This window comes from Phodopus roborovskii, unplaced genomic scaffold (genome assembly GCF_943737965.1).
Source record: "Phodopus roborovskii unplaced genomic scaffold, PHOROB, whole genome shotgun sequence".
NCBI lineage: Eukaryota > Metazoa > Chordata > Mammalia > Rodentia > Cricetidae > Phodopus > Phodopus roborovskii.
This window is the reverse complement of record NW_026126558.1, coordinates 5031616-5054669: the sequence shown is the minus strand read 5'-3', so window position 1 is coordinate 5054669 and position 23054 is coordinate 5031616. Positions and strand designations below refer to the sequence as shown.

Below are 23054 nucleotides of genomic sequence, written 5' to 3'. Positions count from 1 at the left end.
CTGAATGCTGGGATTAAAGGTGTACACTACAGCCACCCAGCTCAACAATTTATTAATCTAGCTTTTAGACCTTTTATAGTTTATAATGGAATTTTTTCTCTTTTTTTTTTTTTGAAACAGTGTCACATACCGGGATACCCTTGGCTATCCTGGAACTCACTATGTAGATGAGGTTAGCCTCAATCTCAAAGAGATCCACTTTTATCAGCTTTCTAAGTGTTGGGACCAAAGATGTGCACCAACACATCCAGCTACAATGTGATTTTTTTCAACGAAGTTATTAAAGTGCGGATCCTTCTAAATAGTTGTTCATCTCTCATCAGCAGCTAGGAACAGTGGATGTTTTACTGCTATAGGTAATCCAACTGGATGCCAGGAATAACATGATGAAAAGTAATTCAAAAGGATAAAAAACAGACCACCATACCTGCTTTGTGGCTGATCTGGCCTATGCTCTGGCCACTACTATGAAGAGCTGGTGATAAAAGTATTTTTGAAAGTATAAATGAGATGCCACACTTATTTTTTTTGAAACTAAATACATTTTAATAGAAAACAAAATACAAAATAACTCTTCTCAGAAAACAGAAATATTTAATCCATTTCCACACATTACAACTTCCTTTGTCCTTAGAGCATGGTTTGATATTTGTGAGTGTGCACTCATGATTCATTCCCGTGTTCACTATACTGGTACTGCAGTGAGGGGTGGAAGCAGGTCATTGAAGGAGAAAGACACCAAAAAGCCACATCTCAGAATAAACAGTCACCTGGAAATCCAGCTTTTAAGTCGATTTTGAGATTTATTCAAAATTATTCTTTATCATAATTTTGTTGATGATGCTAGGAATGGAATCTTGAACAACCGACTCAAGTGCTGAGGCCAACCCTCTGCCCACCATAGTATTTCTTTCCAGGGTAGAGAAGTACTGACAGAAGTGCAGCCAGTAAAAGGATCTTTCTCTCCCACCATCACTGCAAGAGCTCAATGTTAAGTTAAGCTACCTGCCTGTTGCAGAAGCACTTTATATGGTGACCCTCCTGATAAATGGGCTACCAAAGTCTGAATTCCCTGAACCTCAAAATTCCAAGTATCATAGCCAGTGCCAGGAGTCAAACCTGCAGATAGAAGCAGAGCACCTCTGCCAGTGCTAGGTTTCCTCCTCAATAATAATAATAATTATTAATTATAATAATAATAAAAAATCCTGGTTCTATCATTATAGAAAAGAAAGACTGCTAGCTCATCCCTTCCTTTCCTAGTTCCTGTTCCCACTTCCCTTGAGGGGTAGCCACAGGAGATACTGTCTACAACTGCCACAGAGGAGTTCTGCAATTGTTCCAGTAACCCTACTGGGAAGAGGGGGATACAAAAGCAAGGTGCCTGCACAGAGCCTCAAGCCTGAGCATACGGCTCTCAACTGGAGTCTTGTGTACCAGGGCTGTGTTGGGTGAGTGTGGAGTAGAGGAGGGCTCTTTTGCAATCACTGATTTAGTTTTAGCATGTCCTGGACTGTAACCAGTCTTCCAGCCTCACCCAGTCTGCCACCTGAATTAAAAACTTAATGTTCTTGATTCTCTTGTGTGATTCCAGTCACCAGGAGGAGGTTGCAGGCCATGAACTGCACACTCAGGACGTTGCTCATCTGTCCTGTGTACACACCCACGAGCTCACCTGAAGAGCCATCAGCAGGTGTGTTGCAGCATGTGCTTCTGATGTCCCAGACACGCACAGAGTTGTCCATGGAGGCAGAGGCAACCAGACCGCTGTCTGGACTAAAGGCCAGACTGGTGATACTGTCCGTGTGGCCTCTCAGTTCTTTAAAAAGTGTCCCAGAGGCCAAGTCCCACAACTTTAACCGCTGGTCCTCACCAGCGGATGCCAAGTACTTACCATTGGGAGAAAAGGAAAGGGAAAGCACGGGACCCCGGTGACCCGTGAATAGCCGCACTGAGTTGCCCTGTTGGGCACTCCACAGCCGGACAGTTTTGTCAGTGGAACCTGTGGCCAAGTAGTTTGAGTTGGGGTGGAATTTGACACAGTCCACATCAGCTAGGTGTCCTGCATATATCCTCAGTGGGTACGTCCGATCAAAGGACCACAGCCTGGCAGTACGGTCATGGGACCCACTGGCAAAATACAGGCTGTAGGGGCTGATGTCCACATCCCATACAGGGTAGGCATGTCCCTGATACAGCACGGTATTGGTGAAGCTCCCGAGGTCCCAGTACCTGATGGACATATCTTCAGAACAAGAGAGCAGCCCCGAGCTGTCTGCGAGGAACCGTGTGCTGTACACTGGGCCACAGTGTCCCCGCAGGATCTTCATCTCTGTGCCTGTATTATCCTCCTCATTCTCCTGAAACATGGTGGGTGGGGTGGTAAAAGACACAAGAAGAAAACATTCAGTTGTTTTACAAGAAATATAAGCCTGAGAGAAGAAAGGTAGAGAGCAAGGCCTGCCAGAGAGCATGTCCTTCATGGCCACTCCAGCTGACGATGCACAACCATAGGCCACATCAGACTGAAGATAAATACTTTTTGTGGGTCTTAATTTTTGAATGAGGATCTGTTTGAAAGGCAAGCCTGTGGGATATCCACTACTCATTCTTTTGAAAAGACTGACTTCTGAATTGATATTAAGTTCTTAGATTCTTCTTAACAGCTGTCTTTAGCCATCAGCTCTCACTACTTTGTAGCCAAGTTATTCCATTTCTATTGCATTTAATGATATCTAGAGATAGGCCTGGTAGTATACACTATGATCACAGTACCAAGAAAGCTAAAGCAGGCAGATCCTGCTTTAGAAGAAGCTCAAGTACTTGAGCCAAAACAAAACCTAATTGCATAGGAACTTTGAGCCAGAGTATACAGCTACCAATGAACCATGAACACTGACAGATGAAAGCTGCATATGGTGACTTATGTCTGCAGTGCCAGGACTCAGGACATCAGGATTTTGATATTACAGAGACTTTGAGGGTTGGAGGACAGCAAAACAAAGGGGGGGGGGGAAGGATAGGAAGGTGGAGAGTCTCAAACATATCTCCTAAAGTAAACCTTAGATAGAGAATGACAGCAAGGTGTGGTGGTGTACACCATAGACTCCAGCACTCAGGAGGCAGAGGCAGCTAGGTTTTGAGTTTAAGGACAGCCTGGTTTACGTAAGAGAGCGAGGAAGGGGGAGGCTTACAATAGAGCCAAGTGTCACCCTTGGAAATATTTTCTTTTCCCCATGAAAACAGAGGACATGTCTACATTAGCACTTGGAGAAAAGTGTGCTTCCACAGTCCTTCTCCACAAGGTTCCAGCCTATTTATCAGTCCATTTTCCCCTCTATTCCCTCACAGGGAAGCTCCTGAACACTACAGCCATGATTCTCCTCTACAATGGGTAACACTAGAAAACAATCAAGATTTCTTAACACCAGCGTTGCTGGTTCCTGCATAGGAGGAAAACAAACAAACAAACAAACAACCCCCCCACCTTTTTAGTAGGCACTGTTTTTTTCTACTAGCAAAAGCAAAATAATTGCTCTCAATGTGCACAAAACTTGAGGGAGTTAAAATACTGGTGTCTGTCTGCAAATACTCAAAACGGCTACTGCAGACACTTTAAACTAGAAATGCAAAAGCATTTGTGTGCTCAAGAGATGCTGATCACGAAGGCTTTCTCTTTTAGCCCATGTTTTTACACAGTAGTGACTATGGTGACTGAAAGTTAGGCCACTGTGTTTTCATGGCCATCCCAGACTAGCCACTCCACCTGACAACAGGTTTCTGCACTGACTGAGGAGACATCAGAGTTCTACAACCCATGTCCCTTTTCAAAGTGGGGTTGAGACCACTCTTGGCACATGGGGCTAGATTTCTGCAGAAAACAATATTCACTACTGTTTAAATGTGGACTCCCAACTAACAATCCTGTTCCTCAGTATTTGAACCTGCACAGTACACAGCTGAGTGCATACACAATAGACATGTAATGAGATCCCTAAGTCAATATCAAATGAAGATCTGTTTGGTTCAATGGTGGCACCTGCTTTTCAGATAGTGCTAAACACTATCCACTCATAAATAATGCTGAGTGTTGGGAGAAAGGTTTAATGTACATTTATCAGGCATGAGTCTAGCTCTGGCTGCCTAGGAAGGAACTACAGACTACTGTTTGATGAGAGATCAGTTTTAGAAAGAACACTCTAATAGGAAGGAGATACAAGAAAGAATAAATGGCACCCCTACCTCTTCCTCCAGAGTGTCACAAGCTAGACGGATACGGGATGTGTCCACATGGTGGGGTTCTGATTTCAGCTTTTTGGATCGTAAGCTCCAGAGCTTTATGCAGGAGTTGTCAAACCCAGCAGCCAGAAGTTTGGTATCAGAGGAGATCTCTGCAGTATTCAACAGCTGCTCTGTGTTATAGAAGGCATAGAAGCAGATGGTGGTGAGGGAGGGAGGTCCATCCTTGACCCGCTTGATACTCTCCTGCAAGACTTCCAGGGCAGCCTCATTCTGCAGAATAGGGTTGGGCACATCTGGTGGCTCCAGGCCACTGCTCTCACTACGGGAAGAGCTGCCACTGGCATACAGCTGGTAGTCTGTCCTCTTGGCAGGCTGCACATCTAGGTGAATGTGCACGGCAAGCACCTTGCACAGGGCAGTGTTGTTGTCGCTTTGGAGGTAGCGGATAAGGTAGTTGTAGCTATCTTCCTGGAGACGGACCACATATTTGTTGTCCAGGAATGCACGAAGCTGGAAGTTTGAAAGAATGTCCTGGATGGTCTGTGTGGTTTGCAGCTGCTCAATGATGTCCTTCTGACTTGCATTCTGTAGGAACATTCCATGGAAGCGGCTATAGAAGCTTTCCACTGTGCTCTTGGGGCCACTCTGGACCAGGTTGAGGTGGAGGTAGACAAAGAGGGGGTAGAGGAGAGGCATAACTTCATGGCTGTGCTGGGAGTCAGAATCTGCAATGAGAAACATCAAAAACTCAAACTCAGTAACACGGGGGAAATAAGAGGATCCTCCTAGAGCCAGTTACCCAACAAACACTTCCTGCCCACAGAATCTAGAGTTTCAAAGTCTCCCCAATCAAACAAGAAGAGTAGACTCTGAAGTTCAGTCAAGGTTGGGGGGATTTGGCCATGTCTTTTGTGCAGCCGTGGTTAGGTCTATAGAATGGCATCTTCCCCATTATTTCTCAAGTCGGAAACCCATGCCTTGCAGGGCGGTGGTGGTGCACCCACCCAGAACTTGGGAGGAAGAGGCAGGCAGAACTCCTTGAGTTCGAGGTCAACCTGGTCTACAGAGCTAGTACCAGGACAGCTAGAACTGTTGTTACATAGAGAAACCCTGTCTTGAACCCCCTCCCCTGAATAAAGAAACCTATGCCTCTGAGGATCCTTAGATGAGTTCTAGGCAGATTGTACTCTTCACAAAGACTTTCATCTTGATAAGTTTCAAGCTAGAAACACAAGTATGTTCAAGATCTTCCGGGTGGCAAGCCAGGGTTGGTGATGCATGCCTTTAGTTCCTACACTTGGAAGCAGGTGGACCACTGTGTTTGAGGCCAACCTGATCTACACAGCGAGTTCCAGGCTGGCCAGGAATATACAGTAAAAATGTGACTCAAAAAACTTCTGAATGGTACTTAGTCTTAGTTCCATGAGTACTGTAGTCAAGAGTAAAATCAAATCCAGGCTGATTTGTCCTATGTGATGATGACAATATGCATTTAAAGCTTTGAATTCCTTGGTGAAAAATATGAAACTTACCTTTCATATCGATAAATTATATATGATTTTTTCCCCTTTGTCATTGAGACCACTCACTAGCCTTAAACTTTAATGTCATGAAACCTTGATAAAGAATGTTAAGTCAGGCTTTAATTGTCACAGATGAGAAAAGAGGTGTATTTGGCACCTAAGTATGTGTGCAAGTGAGAACAGAATGTGTAAGAAAGAGTAGGGCTCTGCAGATAGTGTGAGGGGCAAGGGACAGCCACCTTCATGGCACACGTACCAAACAACTGAGTCAGGCCCAACTTGCTCAAGAGTCACAATAGTGTCTAGATACTGGAGGGTAGCAGAGGTTAGTCATAGCAAAATCCACCTGTTAACAGCCACCATTAACTTGAACTTTATTGCTTTTTGGGTTTTGCTTGTCCTTTATTCTAATGAATTTGGATTTTAGAGAATCAGAAAAGTTTTATATTTAGTGTAATGTTCCTTCATGTTTAAGTAACTTGAATAAAAATGCAAACCAGTTCTTACATTCTACTAGCCTTTTCAAGAAGCATGAGCTATTCCATAGCAGGAACCTAGTTAAATACCTAAGATGCAATCTTGAAAATTCCAATAATCCCAACTCAATGTGAGAAGGATTCACTGAAAAAGTAGCCTGGTCTGTGATAAAATTATTCAATAAAAACCACATACTGTTACAGGGTCATTCCAGATTATTGTGGTGACCACATCTAGTACAAGAGTACACAGAGGACCCTCAATGATATAATTACATGTGTGTAGCTGAATCATGTCTAGCTTCCTCATTGGACAGGATATACAGCAAAGACAATAGTGTGCCAGAAATCACAATACCACTCTGCCAGTGCTTAACCTAAATACATGCTGAATGAATGAAAGGCAGGCTAGAAGTTACCCATTGTAAAGTGAAGAAAACTCCATAGCAGAGCAATAGATATATCCATTTAAAAAATTAATCAAAGTTAGTTAAGAATAACCTTCATTACCTCCATCCACATTCTTGCTTACTACAAATATAATCCTTATCATAAAGGTCCTGAATTTCTGATCTTCCCAAGTGTTACCTCCCAAGTGTTAGATTACAGCACTGGACCACTTGTCTAGATCTACTCTGAGATATAATAAAGTTTTATTTACTTTTTTTTTTTTTTACACTAAATATTTACTTTGTGTAATAGTCTGATCATTCCCCCAAAACACCAGACCATGTAAACATAGGTTTCTCTATTATAGGGGTCAAGTAACATAGGGTGACTCTACACACAGAATGGAGACTTTATTTAGTTCCACCTCCTCATATGTATATTTACCATTAGATTAACACAAGGACTATTCACTTGAGGGGAAAGTTATTTAAAAATTTGAAGCTTTTATTTATGTTACATTGAAGTGGGTGCCCATGGAGGCCACTTGGAAAAAAATCTTGAATCTCTTGAAGCTGGATTACAGGCAGCTAATAGCTTCTGAAAGTGGGTAGTGGGAACTAAACTCAGTTCCTATAGAAGAATAGTAAAGGCTTTTAACTGCTTGCTGAGCCAGCCATCTCTCCAGCACCCAAAGTATTTATTTTTTGGTTAATCACTAGATTTTTATTTTTTTAAACACAGCTCTTAAATATTTTTCTTTTTAAAAATTTTATGTGTATGGGTGTTTTGCTGGCATGTCTGTGTACCACGTGTATTCTTGGTGCCTTCAGAGGCCAGAAGAGGGCATCCCCTGGAACTGGAATTACACATGGTTATTAGCTACTTAGTGGATGTTAGGATCTGCACCTGGGTCCTCTGGTAGAGCAGTCAGTGCTCTTAACCCCTGAGCCACCTCTCTAGCCCCTAATACAGTTTTTAAAAATTATCTTTGTTTTGTATGTTTGTAAATACATGTGTGTGTTGGGGTACATGAGTAGAGGCCAGAGGACAACTGGCAGTTGGTTCTCTCCTGATACTATAGTGGTTCTCTGGAACTGAGCTCTGGTTGTCAGGTTTCACGGCAATTACCTTTATATATAGCCTGGTTTTGGTTTGTTTTAACATAGGGTCTCATGTAGTCTTGGCTGGCCTCAACTGTGCTATGAGGATGTTCTCTCCCTTGATGCCCCTTCTTCTCAAGTACTAAGGTGTCACTATTCTTGGATAAGTTCAAATTATTTATATACATTTTGAGACAAGGTTTCACTATGTAACCCTGGCTGGCTTAGAACTCATCATGTAAACCAGGGTGGCCTCAAACTCATAGAAATCTATCTGCCTCCTGAATGCTGGAATTAGAAGTGTGTGCCACTAAACCAGTATCCACTAATTATTCTCAACCATTCCAGGGCAGAGTAGTTTTTTATTTCTTATAAGGTGCTTACAGAAGGAATTTAACAAGATTGATTAGTACTCAGAATCAACATGGTTCTATTACTGCAGCTCCTCAATTTTAAGTTAATACTGGCCATCTAAGGACCAGAACACATGGTTTGATTTAGCTGTCCACTTGGCTCTTCATCTCACATGCAAGGATAATGGATAAACGGCTCTTTTCTTCTCTTTCTTCCTTCTTCTTCTTCTTTTTTTTTTTTTTTTTTGAGACAGGGTTTCTCTGTGTAACAACTCTGGCTGTCCTGGAATTCACTTTGTAAACCAGGCTTGCCATGAACTCGAGATCTGTCTGCCTCTGCCTCTCTAGTACTGGAATTAAAGGTGTGCAATACCACCAGTAGATTTTGTGTCTCTGTGGTCATTCTATTTAACTAAATGACAATAGCTAACCACTTCATCCAAATTATGAGCTCTTCTCTAAAAGACAATGTACAGCTCAAATTCACTTCACTTAAAAGGATGCTTTTCTCTATGGCTGACTTGTCCTTCATTTATTCAGAAGTCATAAGCCAAAAGCTGTGTGAATAGGACACACAGAGTTCTCTCTCATCCTTGTAATTCTAACTTTCACAGAAATTCTGTTTCTACACAAGAACTGTGTTAAAGTGCCATGGCACAGGCCTTTAATCACATCACTCAGAAAGCAGAGGAAGGTGGAACTTTGAATTTGAGGCTAGCTGGGTCTACAAAGCAAGTTTCAGGACAGCCAGAACTACACAGAAACACTTGTCTTGAAAAAAATAGATAGCCACCAAACAAAAAAGTACCTGACTCTCTAGAACCTAATGCTAAGCTTGTAATACAAGAGGTTCTGAGAGATATCTACATTATTTGGTTTCTTAAAAAAAAAAAAAAAAAAACTTACCAGTGAGAAAACTTCTCAGTCGTCCAAACTGTACTTCATATTGCTGGGGTTCTGCCTGGCAAGGGGCTGCAGACACTGCATTGGCACAACCAGATTCTGATTGGACTAAAGAGGGAGACACACAAGACAGAGGCAGGAAGGTAGTTACTATTCAATATGCAGCAGGATGGACAGAGGGCATAGAGTCCAATGGCACCTCTAAGTAAGATTTTCTAGGGTCCTGATAGACTGGGGCAGGCTGATAATATTTGTTTGTCTCTCTTCTCTCCTAATACTCCATAAAACTAGGGCAGAGGAATGAAAAGCTAGAAAGCATCAGATAAATTAAGTGAAGAGAAGTTAGGTTCTGAGGTATCATGCCTTCCAGTTCAGAGAAACAGTCTTCATTTGTTTCTGATTCTGTATTCTAATTTTTGGAGATTCCTGATTTCAAAGATGGATCCTCTGAAAATCATTTTAATCTCTTCTCTACATTTAATCCTTTTGCTTTACTAATAGGAAGGTTTCTTTAACTTTCAATCCCCCAAACCTCTTGTCCCCCTACACACATACTTCAAGACCGTTTCCTCTGTGTAGCCCTGTTGTTCTGGACTTGCTCTGTAGATCAGGCTGGCATCAAACTCAGAGATCTGTCTCCTGGGGTTAAAGTTGTGTGCCACCAGGCCTAACCTAACTTTCAACCTTTTTGTTGATGAATTTTCCTTTTTATATTTTTCCAAAGGAGGAAAGTTTGGCTCACATTCCTTTTTATCATTACCTACCTGGCATTAAAAAAAATTTCTCAAAATATTCTCTTTCCCTGAGTAGCACTATCTTCTTTTCTCAATATGATATAGACAACTGTCAGAAACATTTCCCCCAGGGCCTGTGAAGCAGGACACCATAGGGATAATGGGAATGTGGCTGATCACTTAGGATGGCATGAATAGAGTTTCCGAAAGAGTGTCTTTGGTCTGTATTCCTGGGCAGGTCATAATCTAGCAAATTGTTGTTCACTAGCCTTCTTGGGGAATAAGGTTGGCTACAGTGTTCTGTGTAGCTAACAGGAAGAAGCCTGGGGTCTCAACATTTAGCATGCAAACATGCACTTTTTGACTCAATACCTTCTTTTTCTGACAGGGACTCAGTTGACCTAGGAGTCTCGATTTTTCTGCTCCTTGTGCTGGAATTATAGGAGTATGCCATCATACTTGGCCTGAATTATGCTTCCTAAAAAAGAAACTCAAGATTTCTGCACTATCCAGTGAAGAGTCTACACCATATTGTTTTTTATTACTAATTTTACTTAAAAGCAAACTTTCACAAAATGTCCAGAGCCCTCAACACTCTATAAATGGAGAAGGTTGCCCTCAAATTTCTTGCAGCAAGCACCCATTTAGGTGGCACCAACCTTGACTTCCAGATGGAAGCAAGGGACCAAAGGTTAAGATGCCATCTTTACAGTGACCAGAAAATGCCACATTTAGCCACTAGAAGGTGGATGGAGGGAATACAGTAGAATTGAAGGAATCAAAACATGGTGTACAGAAAGGGGAAGGGGAGTGAATAAGAGTTCCTGTCTTCCAGCAAAATTAAGATAGCTAGAGCAGGTAGGTGTTCTCCTTCTCTATCAGTCAAAATCCTTCAGATTCCTGGTTACCCTCAGACTATGCTGGTTCTTGGCTGGTGTATCTAATTCTAACTTGGACCCTTTAACAATACTTAGCACCCAGTCATTGTCTTGAAATCTATCTCTAGATCAAGCATGTCCTCCTTTAAGTCAACAAGAGTGCTCTGTATACTTTCTCAGAAAACATATCATTCCTTCTGCTATTGGCCAACTTGACCTGGGGAGTACCAGGCCTTTGGCAAGACTTGCTTGCCCTGCCAACCTAGCACAAATGACCATTTTCTCTCCCCAAACTCTGTACTGTAGCATGTATTCCTAGCAGCTACAATCTTAGCAAGTTCTCTCTCTCTCATTTTTAAAGACTGTATTTATTATGTATACACTGTTCTGGCATGTAGACTGCTGTGAGCCACCATGTGGGTACTGGGAATTGAACTTAGGATCTATGAGCCATCTCTCCAACTCCAGAGAATCTTAGCAAGTTCTAAAGGAGATGTGCAATGAAAGACTGCAGAGTGAAGACCAATGATTCAGATCATTCATGAATCAGAAAATCCCAGGATTTAACAGCACAACCAGCCCATGTTATCTTCTCTTTGTTCCTGCATTTAAATTGCAAACTGATGTCTAGAGATCCATCAGTGGTACACACTCTCTCCTTCCCAACAAAAGCAGTTATTGCCCAGGGTTCCATGGATGGATATCAACAGGAGCTATGAACATTCCCAGAATCTGGTAAATGGAGAGAACACCACTAGAGACAGGGAGATAACTGCTCACCAGGATCTCCCTGAGGAACTGAAACAGAGAAGAACAGCCAGGTATCCCCTAACAGAACATGGAGGTAGACAGATTTCTGAAAGCTTCTGTTATCCCTCCATGAAGCCAAGACCTCTTCAGGTTTCAAACATTTCATCACTTTCTCCACAGCAAAGGGAGTCTACCCTAAGGCAAAACAGGCCTCTGACTAGAAGTGCTGTGAAAAGAAACCAAGGAATCTGCTGCTGCTAGAATGGAGCAGTAGCAATATGTTCTAGGAAACAAAGTCCAGGAACAAAGAGGGGAGAGGAAGCTACTCTGGCTATATGAAGAAGAGCCAGAGCTGGGTCATGCAAACAAGAATCCATACCACACCGTCATCAGTGTGTCCCTCCGCAATCACCTAATTCACTGAAATACATCGTATCTCCATATTGTTCAGAAATTCAGTATAAGAAAACCAGTTAGGAATAGTGGCACATACCTGAAGCTGAGCTTGCTGAGAGTTCAAGGTGAGACTAGGCCTTGTGAGAACTCATTTCACAAAATCCAGAAGGAGATGGAATGCAGGAAAACTGTATCACATAAACCCTGAACTCATAAAACAGCTAGGTGACAACCTTTAGGTTGTGGTATGGTATGGTAACAATGACTTGATAGTCCCGATGCAGTCCAGTCACTTTCCTTCCTTCCCTCCCTCCCATTTTGGCTTCCCAAGTGCTAGGATTAAAGGTCTGAGCCATTATATCCAGTTTTGAAATATGATTTCAAAACAAAATTTAAAAATTTCAGAAGTGCTTTATGACACCAGTATTTCTAACCATCAGTCCTACAGTATGCAAGCACCTTATAGACCTGACTTCTAGAAGCAGAGTTCTATGCTAGTAGAGAGAACCAATTATTCTGGGTCTTGTATGGGTAAAAGTTATACATACCATCAAATACATATAAAACAATCTGGATGCTCTGAGGAAGGAAATATGGCTCTAGTCAGGGGCCCTAGAAGGCTCAGAAGTCCAGGAAGCACAGCTTTGAAGGACAGGAAAGGCCTAGAGGCCAGAGACCTAAGAGTTGCTTACTGAGCAGCTGGTACCCTACTCTTTGCTGAGAACCTATGTGAGCACAGGATAGTCACAGGACCCTGGTACCTGTGAGGTTGGTTGCCATCTCCTCAGGGGTTTGTGATAGTCTCAGGCCTTGCTTCAAGGGGCCTTCTGAGTCCACGTATTGCCGGCGTTTGAGGTAGCAGGACACTGCCACCTGAACCTGCTCCGTGCGCACTCGTTTCATGACCTGTGGAGAAGGAACATAAGCAGCAGACTGTAAGGGATGGCAGAGGTGTCACACAGCTGGAAAGATGGATACTGAAGCGTTCATCCACTGAGGACACATGTCTGGGTCCCCTAATTCTGACCTGGCATTCTCTTCCATTTTATCTATTTTTTCAAAGACCATATAGCTTGCTTCTTTGATAGAAAACATAGGAAGGAACAGCATGGGTAATATACCCCACAGATCATTCCCAAGTAACACTGCCATTCAACTAGCTCCATGAACCTTTTTGTGAGTGCTCCTAGCATTAAGCAGGAAGGTCTAGTTCGAATTTCAGGCTATTTCTACTGCTCTGCCAGAGTTATTCATTAGCAGTGAGCCTGCTAAAAGTGGGGGGCACCATAAGATCAAAGGCCCAAGAAATCCAGACACTGGGTAACTAGGTAAGAACCTGGTAATGGGAAGTATTTTTGTGTGGTTCTAGGGATGGAACCCAGTGCCTTATACAAGCTAGGTAAGCACTCTTATCACTGAGCTGTACCCTCTACTCATAGTTCATTTATCTTCCTTTTTTTTTTTTTTGAGACAGGGTCTCACTGTGTAGTGATGGCTGGCCTGTAACTCAATTTGTAGTCCAGCCTGGCCTTTTACTCACAGAGAGCCACCTGCCTCTGTTTCCCAAGTGTTGGGAATGTGCAACCACACACAGCCCATATTTCTTAATAGTAAAAAAGAGGTGGTTCCCTGCCAGGCATAGTGGCACCCTTAATATTAGTCCTTTGGTGGCAGTTTGGGGAATCTCTGAGATCCAGGTCAGCCTAGTCTTCAGAGTGAGTTCCAGGATAGCCAGAGAAATCCTATCTCAATAATAAAGTCTTTAAAGAAATGTTTTCTTTATGTTGTATTAAAAAAAAAAGCATACAAGTGTTTTACCTTAATTTATGTCTATGTACAACTTTTGTTAGGTACCTACAATGACCAGAGGAGAGCATTAGATCCCCTAGAACTAGAGTCACAGATGGCTGTGAGTCACCTTAGGGGTGCTGGGAATCAAACACAGTCCTTTGGAAGAGCATCTAGTACTCTTTACTGCTGAGCCATCTCTCCAGCTTTTCAGACTTTACCTCTAATTATTATCCATCTGCAATTCTTTTGAGTATATTATGCATGAATAGTCAATTACATTTTCCCTGGTTACTTGGCTAACACACTGCTTCCAGAGTATTTGTAAATGTCCTTTTTCTTCTGAACAGATTCGAAGGATACTCTGAAGATCAACCCTCTAATTTCTTGAAAGTCATACTCAGCAAGGAGAACACAGAGGGCAGAGTTATATAGATAAAAGCATATGTATGTTACAAACAAAATGTTATTAACCCTATTAAACTATGAGATGGAGGTAATGCTGTCAATGAATTTCATTCCTGGGTTACCACAAAGAGACCAAAAAACAAACGTCTGCCAGAAAGGAGAGGTGATGGTTGTAATGACAAGACTATAATTTAGTCATGTAACAAAGCATGAATAAATTCCCAATACTAACATTCCTTTTCATGATGGTTTATTATTCTTTCAGTTTATTGACAAGCTATTTTAATTAAGCTTCTTTTTTTATTGCTAGCACAAGGGCTCTGATACTTTGAGAGACCTCTCTTCCTGCCCAACAATGAGGCCAAAAATCATTATTGTTTCTCTGTGGCCACTATTCAATATAATCATTCATTCTGACTGCATCAGTCATTCTCTATGGCTCATCTATACAAGATTCCTGGTAGTATGTCGGCAGTGTGTGTATGTGTAAAAATAAGTACCCCAGCCTTGGAGATTCTGATTGTGGGGGTGGGGGGCTCAAATACATACATCAGCTATGACTTCATGACCCTTTCTAAGTATGGCCCAATCAGGACAGTCAAGATAACCAGCCTTGACTATATTGTACTATATATACACCTGCTGATGTTTTCTAGAGTTCCTAGAAAACATTTCTACACTTCAAAAAACTAAGACCTTTCCAGATTTTCCACTGTGAGCTTTTAGTGACATAGGATTATGATGTACCCATGTGAATGTTCAGGCATTCCCCATCATGCCCTTCCCCGCAAGGTCCCCAGACAGGGTTTCTCTGTGTAGCCCTGGCTCTCACTCTCTAGACCAGACTGTCCTCAGAAATCCACCCGCCTTTGCCTCAAGTCCTGGCATTAAAGGAGCGTACCACCAATGCCTTGCTCCAATCAAGCCCTTCGGACAGGGAAAAAAAAATACTGCCTGAGAGACACAAGACTCTGAGATAAGTGTTCTCGAAATACGACTATACAAATGCAGATAAGGGGAAGAGATGCTAAAGCTAATAAAAGAAAACAGACGTCAAGGGTGGTGCCCAAATTTGTAATTCTAGCACATGAAGAAGTGAAGGTAAAAGGATCAAGTACAGCCTCAAGCCACATAAAATTCAGTTTAGTTTTTTAAAAACAAATACAAATAGGAAAGCTCAGCTACATTTGGAATTAAAAGAATTTAGTTTGCAAACACAATACATTTATCTAAATTAACTGCTTGAAGTGGGGATAGTTTAAATGCAACTGCTCTTACTCTAGAGACCATCCCTGTAGACAGCAGGTAAGCCAGCTTCTGGGCCAAGGACCTCTAGGCAAGAATTCAGCAGGAACTGTGTTTATAGCCCATGCGGAACACAAATACCACAGATATGATCATGATCCAATCAGTTTAGCTGGTTCTATTCTGATGTACATTTTTCAAGCAAAATAATGAAAGAATGCCTCAGAGCAACTGGATTTCCATAGTAAAATATCCATAAATGGATGTGTGTGTGTGTGGGGGGGAGCTTAAAATAGAACCAAGTCTCTTAGGACTCAGAAATGAGACTTACATTGCAATTTTAAGGTACCTGCCCAGTTTTCCTGTGATCATAATAAAATAAAGGGGTGTGGATATAATTATACAATCTTGTTAAAATTTCAAGACTTCTCAGTTTTCAGTTTACATAAAACTGATGCCAAATACTATTATCTTCCCGTATTTTAAAAGGTTGCTTCTGTTCCACGAACCCTCAACAAAACTGCAATGTAAAATCTTACATGATCACTCCAAGTAATCACCAGGAAGGACAAACTACAGACTTCTCTTACACTTCCCTAAAACGAGGATGCTAGCTAGAGCAGGGCCTGGTAAACCTGGTCTAATATCATATATTTCATCTCAGCCTCACCCACTTCAAATACAGTGCGTAGAGAACACACCAAGTTGTCTACAAAGACAAGCCAAGTAGAAACTACTCAGCCCTGTGAGATGCCAACCTACTACTATAAACTTAACTCATCCCTTTAGAATAGAAGCTTCAAGTAGAATGAGTTCAAAATGAATCCAGGGAGGCTAACTTCTACACAATCCTCAAATTAGATCCATAAGAGTTGCTGCTGTACATGGGCCAGTTTGGGGGGTATATGTTAGTATTCAGGCACCTCCTATGCACATTCAATACATTACCTTACAAAAGGCAGGCCTTGCCCAATTCCCAATCCCCCCCCCCCACCCTCAGCAGCTATTCTTCCCCTCTTACCTACTTCCCTTCCCTCAATAAAAACTCCCCACAAGAGCTCTGTGGCATGATAGCATGACTCTCTCCCACTGCTTTTTTTTTTTTTTTTTTTGGTTTTTAAACAACAGTATGGAAAGCTGAATATTTTTTCTAATTGTGAACCTATGCTTAAAAAAGCATTCCCCCCCCCCAATTGTGAATTTATGCTTTATAAAGTCTGGCAGTTTATACTTTTTGAGATGTCATATAAAGTACTTGCTAAGGTACTCCAACTAATTAACCCCTTCCCTGTTTTGTTTGGTTTTGTTTTCTGATAGGGTTTCTTATAGTGCAAGTTGACTGACTACATTCTCTGAAGATGACTTTGAACTCAGGATCTCTTGGCTCATCTTCCAAGCACTGGAATAACAGATATATGCCATCATATGGAGAAAGAGAGATTTATGTAAAGATCATCTAAGTGGAACCCTCCCCCAAATCCAGTTATCTGCACTGCCATGAGAGTATATTCAATTAGCTTTGTGAAAAAAAAAAAAAAAAAAAAGTCAAAGTTGATAAATAACTGAGGCACACAATGTAGTTTCAGCCATATCTCATAATTTAAAAACCTGACCTTTTCCTTTTAGACTATATCTCACTGTTGGGTGGTAGTGGTGCACTCAGGAGGCAGAGACAGGTCCATATCTTTGAGTTCAAGGACAGCCTGGTTTAGAGTGAGTTCCATGACAGCAAGGGCTACACAGGGTAACCCTGTCTCAAACAAGGATAAAAACAGACTATGTCTCATGTATCCCAGGCTGACTTCAAACTCACTGTATGTAACCCCTGAGCAATGTCTTGAACTTCTGATCTTATCTCTACCTCCAAACACTGACTCTCAAAGTGATTTCTCCTAAGGTGTCCTTAAGAAATAAAGATCTTGAAAATGAGGCTATAGCCAGGGCTCAGGGTGAAATGGAAGAACCTGGAGTTTTGGTAGGGCTATCTATGAAAATTCATACTTAAGAGCCACAACACCCAACAGACAACATCAGTTACTATTTTCTTGGGCTGGAGAGATGGCTCAGAGGCACTCTTCCAGAGGGACCAGGGTTCAATTCCTAGAAACTGCATGGCAGTTCACAATTCTAGTCTCTGGGGACTCTGCCATCCTCTTCTGGTTTTCAAGGGCACTGCATGCATGTGGTGTGCAGACCATACACATAAAATCTCAAAGGGGGTGGGGGCTGATTTCTCCATCACTATCTTCAAGATTTTCATGTCTTCTCTGCTCAACTGCCTATAAAACATGCTAAACTAGTGATTCCACATCAGTCTCCTTATCTGGCTGAATGACCCTGTCTGGCCTCAAGGAACTGCTGAAAAAGACTGTGACTACTCACCTCCTATCTTAATGCAAGTTACTTTCCCCTTTTCCTTTATGGTTACATGATTGGCTAGATACTGCTTACCTTGTCCTTTGAGCTATCCTTCAACCAAGCTATGTCTCAAAACTGGAGCAATCCTCTTACCTCTCAGCTTCCTCCTAGCCAACTTAATGGTGCTATTACCCATAATTAAAGCTATAATTTTAAGATACTCTGCCCCCTTTAAGAAATATCTAATTCCTATTTTAAATAATTTCTTTCTAGAGTGAATCATTTGTACTTTCTGCTGACAGCACAAAGCACTTTCCAATCAGACTATCCCAATATCCACCTACCTCTAAGTTCTCTTCTTCCAATGCAGGCTGTCCATGCTTACCACTACTATTCCCCAGATGGGAGTCTACCCAGGAGAGGACTCACTGTGCACACACTCACGAGCTCTCTCTCCTTCCTCTCCCCTCTCTTTAGAGATAGGGTCTCACAGTGTAGCCCTGACTGGCCTGGAACTTGCTTGGTAGCAAGGGTCCATGCAGCCCTTGAACTCAAAAGGATCTACCGTCAGGTGCTGGGATTAAAGATGTGTGCCACCACCATGGCCAGTGGGAGAGTTTTTCTTAACTTTTAAACTGACAAAAAAAAAAAAAAAAAAAAAAAAAAAAAAAAAAAAAAAAAAAAGAAAAAGAAAAAAGAAAGGGAGTCACTGGGAGTGATGATACATGCCTGGAATTCCAGTCCTAGGGGAAGCTAAAGGCCAGGGTGGGGATATAGACGTAGGCCAGCTACGGGTAGAGAGTGAATCTGTTTTTTATAATGGAGGAGAAAATAGTGATGTGAAATAGTATGTGATGATGCCCTTTAATTCCAGTACTCAGGAGGCAGAAGCAGAAGCAGGTGAATCTCTATGGGTTTAAGCACATCCTGGTCTATACAGCAACTTCTAGAACAGTCAGGGCTAAAGACCCTGTCTCAAATAGGAGGGGGAGGGGGAGAGCAATGCAGGCCAGAAGGAACAGATAGGAGTATTTTAATATTGTGCATCAGAAAGACACATATATTTCATATTGTAAAAGGAATTGATGCACAAAGTTATTAATAGTTTGCTCTGGTTCTGAGTTAACCCCTTCCAGCTCAGGTGCTCCTAGAGTACAAAGTTGATTCCAGCAGAAATTAACTTGACCTCACATTTCAAGTAGTAACGCCTGTGCTCAAACACCCACAGTGAGAGAAGAGGGAAGAGATAATTAAAGGAGCATGGGCATCTTAAGTCTCAGAAACATGGCTGACCAAAGGGTCAAGACTGGAGTGCCTGGCACCTTTGTGTTCTCAACACCCTGTTCTTATATAATCTGCTGGCCTGGAGATGAGATTTAAGACAGGATATGAAACTTCGAGTATGAATTTTAGCCATGTGGTGGTGGCTCACACCTTTAATCTCAGACCTCTGGAGGCAGAGGCAGGTGGATCTCTGTGAGTTCAAGGCCAGCCTGGTCTACAGGGTGTGTTCCAGGACAGCCAAAACTACAGAGGAACCTTGTCTCAAAACAAACAAACAAAAAACCAGAATATGAATCATTGCCTTCTCAAATTATTTACACACTAATTCAATTCTTACTCTTCTTTCTGGCTTCTGAAAAGACAAGTAGCATGAACTACATTAAGATTTAAAAGTTTGAGTGCTATCTAGTTTCTGCTTGAACTTATTTTAGGCTTATGGTCTTTTGTAATTTCTAGGAACCAAGAAAGCCACAGTAGTTTATTTCTACTTTAATACTGTTTTTATAGCATGGAGGAAAAAGATCTATATTGTCTTTATTAGTTTTCTATTGCTGTAAAGAGACACCATGACCACGGCAACTTATAAAAGAAGGCATTTAATTGGGGCCTGTCTTACAGTTTCAGAGGATGAGTCCATGACCATCATGGTGAAGAGCATGGCAGCAAGCAGGCAAGCAAGGACAGCACTGGAGCAGTAGTTGAGAGACTGGACCTGGGATAGGCTTTTGAAACCTCAAGACCAACCCTCAGTGACAGACCTCCTTCAAAAAGCCACACTTTCTAATCCTTCCCCAAACATTCCACCAAGGGACCAAGCATTCAAATATAACCATGCTGATATGGTTAATCCTGGCTTGTGGTGATGAACACCTTTTAATCCCAGCACTCAGAAAGGAGGCAGGCCAACTTGGTCTACATAGTGAGTTCCGGGACAGCCAAGGCTATGTGGACAGACCCTGTCTCAACAAAAACAAAAAATCATATGAGCCTATGGGGCCATCATCATTCAAATTATTACCACATACATAAAACTTCATTGACATAGCAGGGCATGCCAATATACATATCAAACTGTGGTACTATTTTTGTTACAACTATTCATACACATATTAAAGCACCAGTATTTATAGTCAACAAAACCACTATGGATTACCAAATTCTATTTTCCAGGTGGCCTTCATGGCACATCTTTAATCTCAGCACTGGGGAGGCACAAATAGGTACACTGTTTCAAGTGAGTTCCAGGCTAGGCAAGGATACACAGTAAGACCCTGACTCAAAAAAGTCAAAATAAGTAAGACATGTAATTGACTTTCCAAAGCATTTTACCTTATCTACCAAGCTACCACAGGTAATTTCGTAAGTTTTTCTTGTGAGGTGGCAGTGGGGATAATAGGGATTAAACCTAAGGCTTCCTACTTGCTAGGCAAGCATTCGACCACTAAGCTATCCTGGGTCCTCACTGTACTTCTTGAATTTTCAAATTCACATAGCCTTACCTGCTGGAAATCTCAGTCTAAGCTAGCTTGGTTTTGAACAGGCTGACCTTGAACTCAGAAATCCACCTGTGTCTGCCTCCCGAGTGCTGGGATTAAAGGTTTGCACCACCATCACCAGCCAAAAGCACTTTTTCATTCATCTGTTACAGTATTTTTCCCGAGTCAGAGCCTAAACTCTCTGTACACAGCCAGCCTGATTCTGAACTTTCTTACCTCCTGCCACTGCCTCCAATACATTTGGATCACAAGAATAAATCACCATTTCCAGATTATTTTCTGTATATTACATGTGATCTACTCCTGTGCTCTCTGACCCTAGCAATCATTAGATACATTTCTTTTTTGTTTTTCTTTTGTTAACTGATTTGATGATACTGAATAAAAGTCCCAAATCAGCACTACTGGGAGTGCTTCAGACTGATATGCCCTCCTGAAGATAATCTTGGTGTTGGAGAAACAACCAAGTGTGCTTGGTGGCAGAAACCACAACATGGAACGACACCCTCTAATCACAGGGAGACTTCTAGGAGAAACCAGCCTTCTTACCTGGTACATGACATACAACAAAATATGGTTTTTAGGAAAGAATACTGTCTAGAATAACCTATAGTTTCTTCATGCCTTGCTTGAATGTTCTCTAAGCTTTAAAATTTAGATTAAAAAGCCTACCTGTACTAAGCTAGATGCAGAAGTAGGGATGGCCTTCTCTACTTCAACCCAACACCACTCTTCTACAGGCATTCTTTCCAAAAAACTAATGTGATACATTCATTTTAAAAGTTATTTTTGTCACTGGCGTGGAGCTAAAAAAACAAACAAACAACCCCCCCAAACCCCAATGGTGTCATCTAAGGTTGCTCTGAACTGCCCATTTACCCACTTGAACAGATTTTCAGTTCTCACTTTACTGAGGTTCCACGGGCATTCTCACCTTTTATGTAGGCTCCAACAGATGGAAGCACCCTCCTCACAAATGCTCACCTGGCTTGGGCAATCCTGATGCTCAGCCTGGAGCACCTCCATATATATGTAATATTACCGTGTTTCTCGAACTACTATTGACACCTAACATTTACTTAACATATTCCATTGCTAGACACTATCTTAACTACTTCCCACATACTGTCTGCTTTTACCCACAGCTTTACTAGGGAGGTGATATTTTTCAGATGGGAGAGCTCAGGCCCAGAGTAGTGATGCAGTTCTTGGATGAGAACTCAGTCATCTGGATGCAGCATCTGAACCTACACTCTTTACTGCACCCCAAGCTCCACGGATCCCATACTGGACTCCTCTGGGAGTTCAAGGGCAACCACTCACTGATGCTTGCCCTGAGAATGAGCACCTGGAAGTTAGCCACTTGAGATGCCAATGGCTATGTGGAAGGCTGGAAACGTGACTTCAAGTACTGTGCAGTGAATAGTGCTGGCATCACACAAGATCAAGCTAAAACAAGTCAAAAAAAAAAAAAAAAAAAAAAAAAGGCAAAGCCCCCTCCTCTGTCTCCAGATGTCTTTCTCAGATTCTTACAGAGGGGAGAAACAACTAAAATAATCAGCTACCAAGCAGTCAGGAGAGGTCTTCACCTCTCTTCACAGTGACAGAGGTACACACAATTGCAAAAAACTGTTCCAAAACACACGAACTTAACTTGTTATTGATGGCAAAGCACTGAAGGCACAGGGTGACTTCGGTGTTTTTCGCTTAATATTCGCTTTCTAATTCACAAAACAAAGTTCACATATATGTGAATATATATTTAGACCACGTCTCACTCTGTAGCTCAGACTGGCCCAGAACTCAACTCTGTAGACCAGAATGGCCAGGCATTCGCAGCAGTCTTTCTGCCTTACCCTACAGAGTGCGCCATCACTACCAACTGAGTCTAGTCTTAAATTACCATCCCATTTTACAGAAGGAGAAACCGAGGCAGCTAACTAGCTGCTACATGGCTGCAGTCCTAACCTCTGCGGTCACCAACTCCATCCTTGACATTTCACCCCTCCGAGTTTCAGCTGCCAAGAAGTCTTTAACCTGGAGTAGGCGGAATCCCTTCCTACTTCACTTTCCAGTTCGGCCGACCAGGCTGGAGCGGGTCTCCAAACACCTGGTCCCGACTCCCGGGAAACCCGAGGCCATCCACCTGCGAGTCCGGGGTCCCAGCAAAGGGGGACTCACCTCTCGACGCCGGAGCCACAGCGCCTGCGAGGTCCGCGGGGCCGCGACTCAACGGCGGCAGCCGGGAGCCGGCCGTCTGCAGCCCACTTCCGCCGAGCGCCCTCGTGAGCTCGCGGCTGGCTCCGCGCGAGGGCGCCCGGCGGGGCCGCGGGGTCTCCGGGAACGTGCAGCCGGGGCCGCCACGTGCGGGGTCGCTCGGGCCTGCGCAGGTATGCGCGCGCACGCGAGCGGGAGGCGCGGAGCCGCCCGCCCGAAGCCCCTCCCCCGCGTCCCCTCCCCCCCTCCCCGCGCCCCGCCCGCACTCACTGAACATCCCAGGCGGCTCCCGCTGCCCCGCCGCCGCCCCGGCTCCGGCTGCTTCCGTATCGGTTGCCCTCCGCAGGACTTCGTACCGCGGCCGGCTAGCCGGGTCCCCGCGCCCTACGTCCTACCGCGCCCGCGGTTTTTGGTGGCCGCCCCATGACCGCCTGACGGAGCGGGCACGCCGGGCTAGGCCGCGGACGCGCGACGCCGCGGCCAGGGCGCACTCGGCGCTCCGCTAGCGATGTC

At 43.0% G+C, this 23054-nt stretch overlaps 1 protein-coding gene across 2 annotated transcripts; it reads right to left on the bottom strand.

Moving 5' to 3' along the window:
- Positions 1-574: 574 nt before the first annotated feature.
- Positions 575-23054, bottom strand: Taf5l (TATA-box binding protein associated factor 5 like). 2 transcript variants are annotated; one of them, XM_051201833.1, is made up of 5 exons: positions 22812-23054; positions 12507-12651; positions 8991-9095; positions 4243-4967; positions 575-2360 (listed from the first exon to the last, which is right to left on the bottom strand). In XM_051201833.1, the coding sequence occupies exons 2-5, from the start codon at positions 12646-12648 to the stop codon at positions 1563-1565; spliced, it is 1770 nt and encodes a 589-aa protein (XP_051057790.1). In that variant the 5' UTR covers positions 12649-12651; positions 22812-23054; the 3' UTR covers positions 575-1562. The 2 variants fall into 2 exon arrangements, with proteins under 2 accessions (XP_051057790.1, XP_051057791.1); XM_051201834.1 differs by lacking the exon at positions 22812-23054 and adding an exon at positions 22506-22561.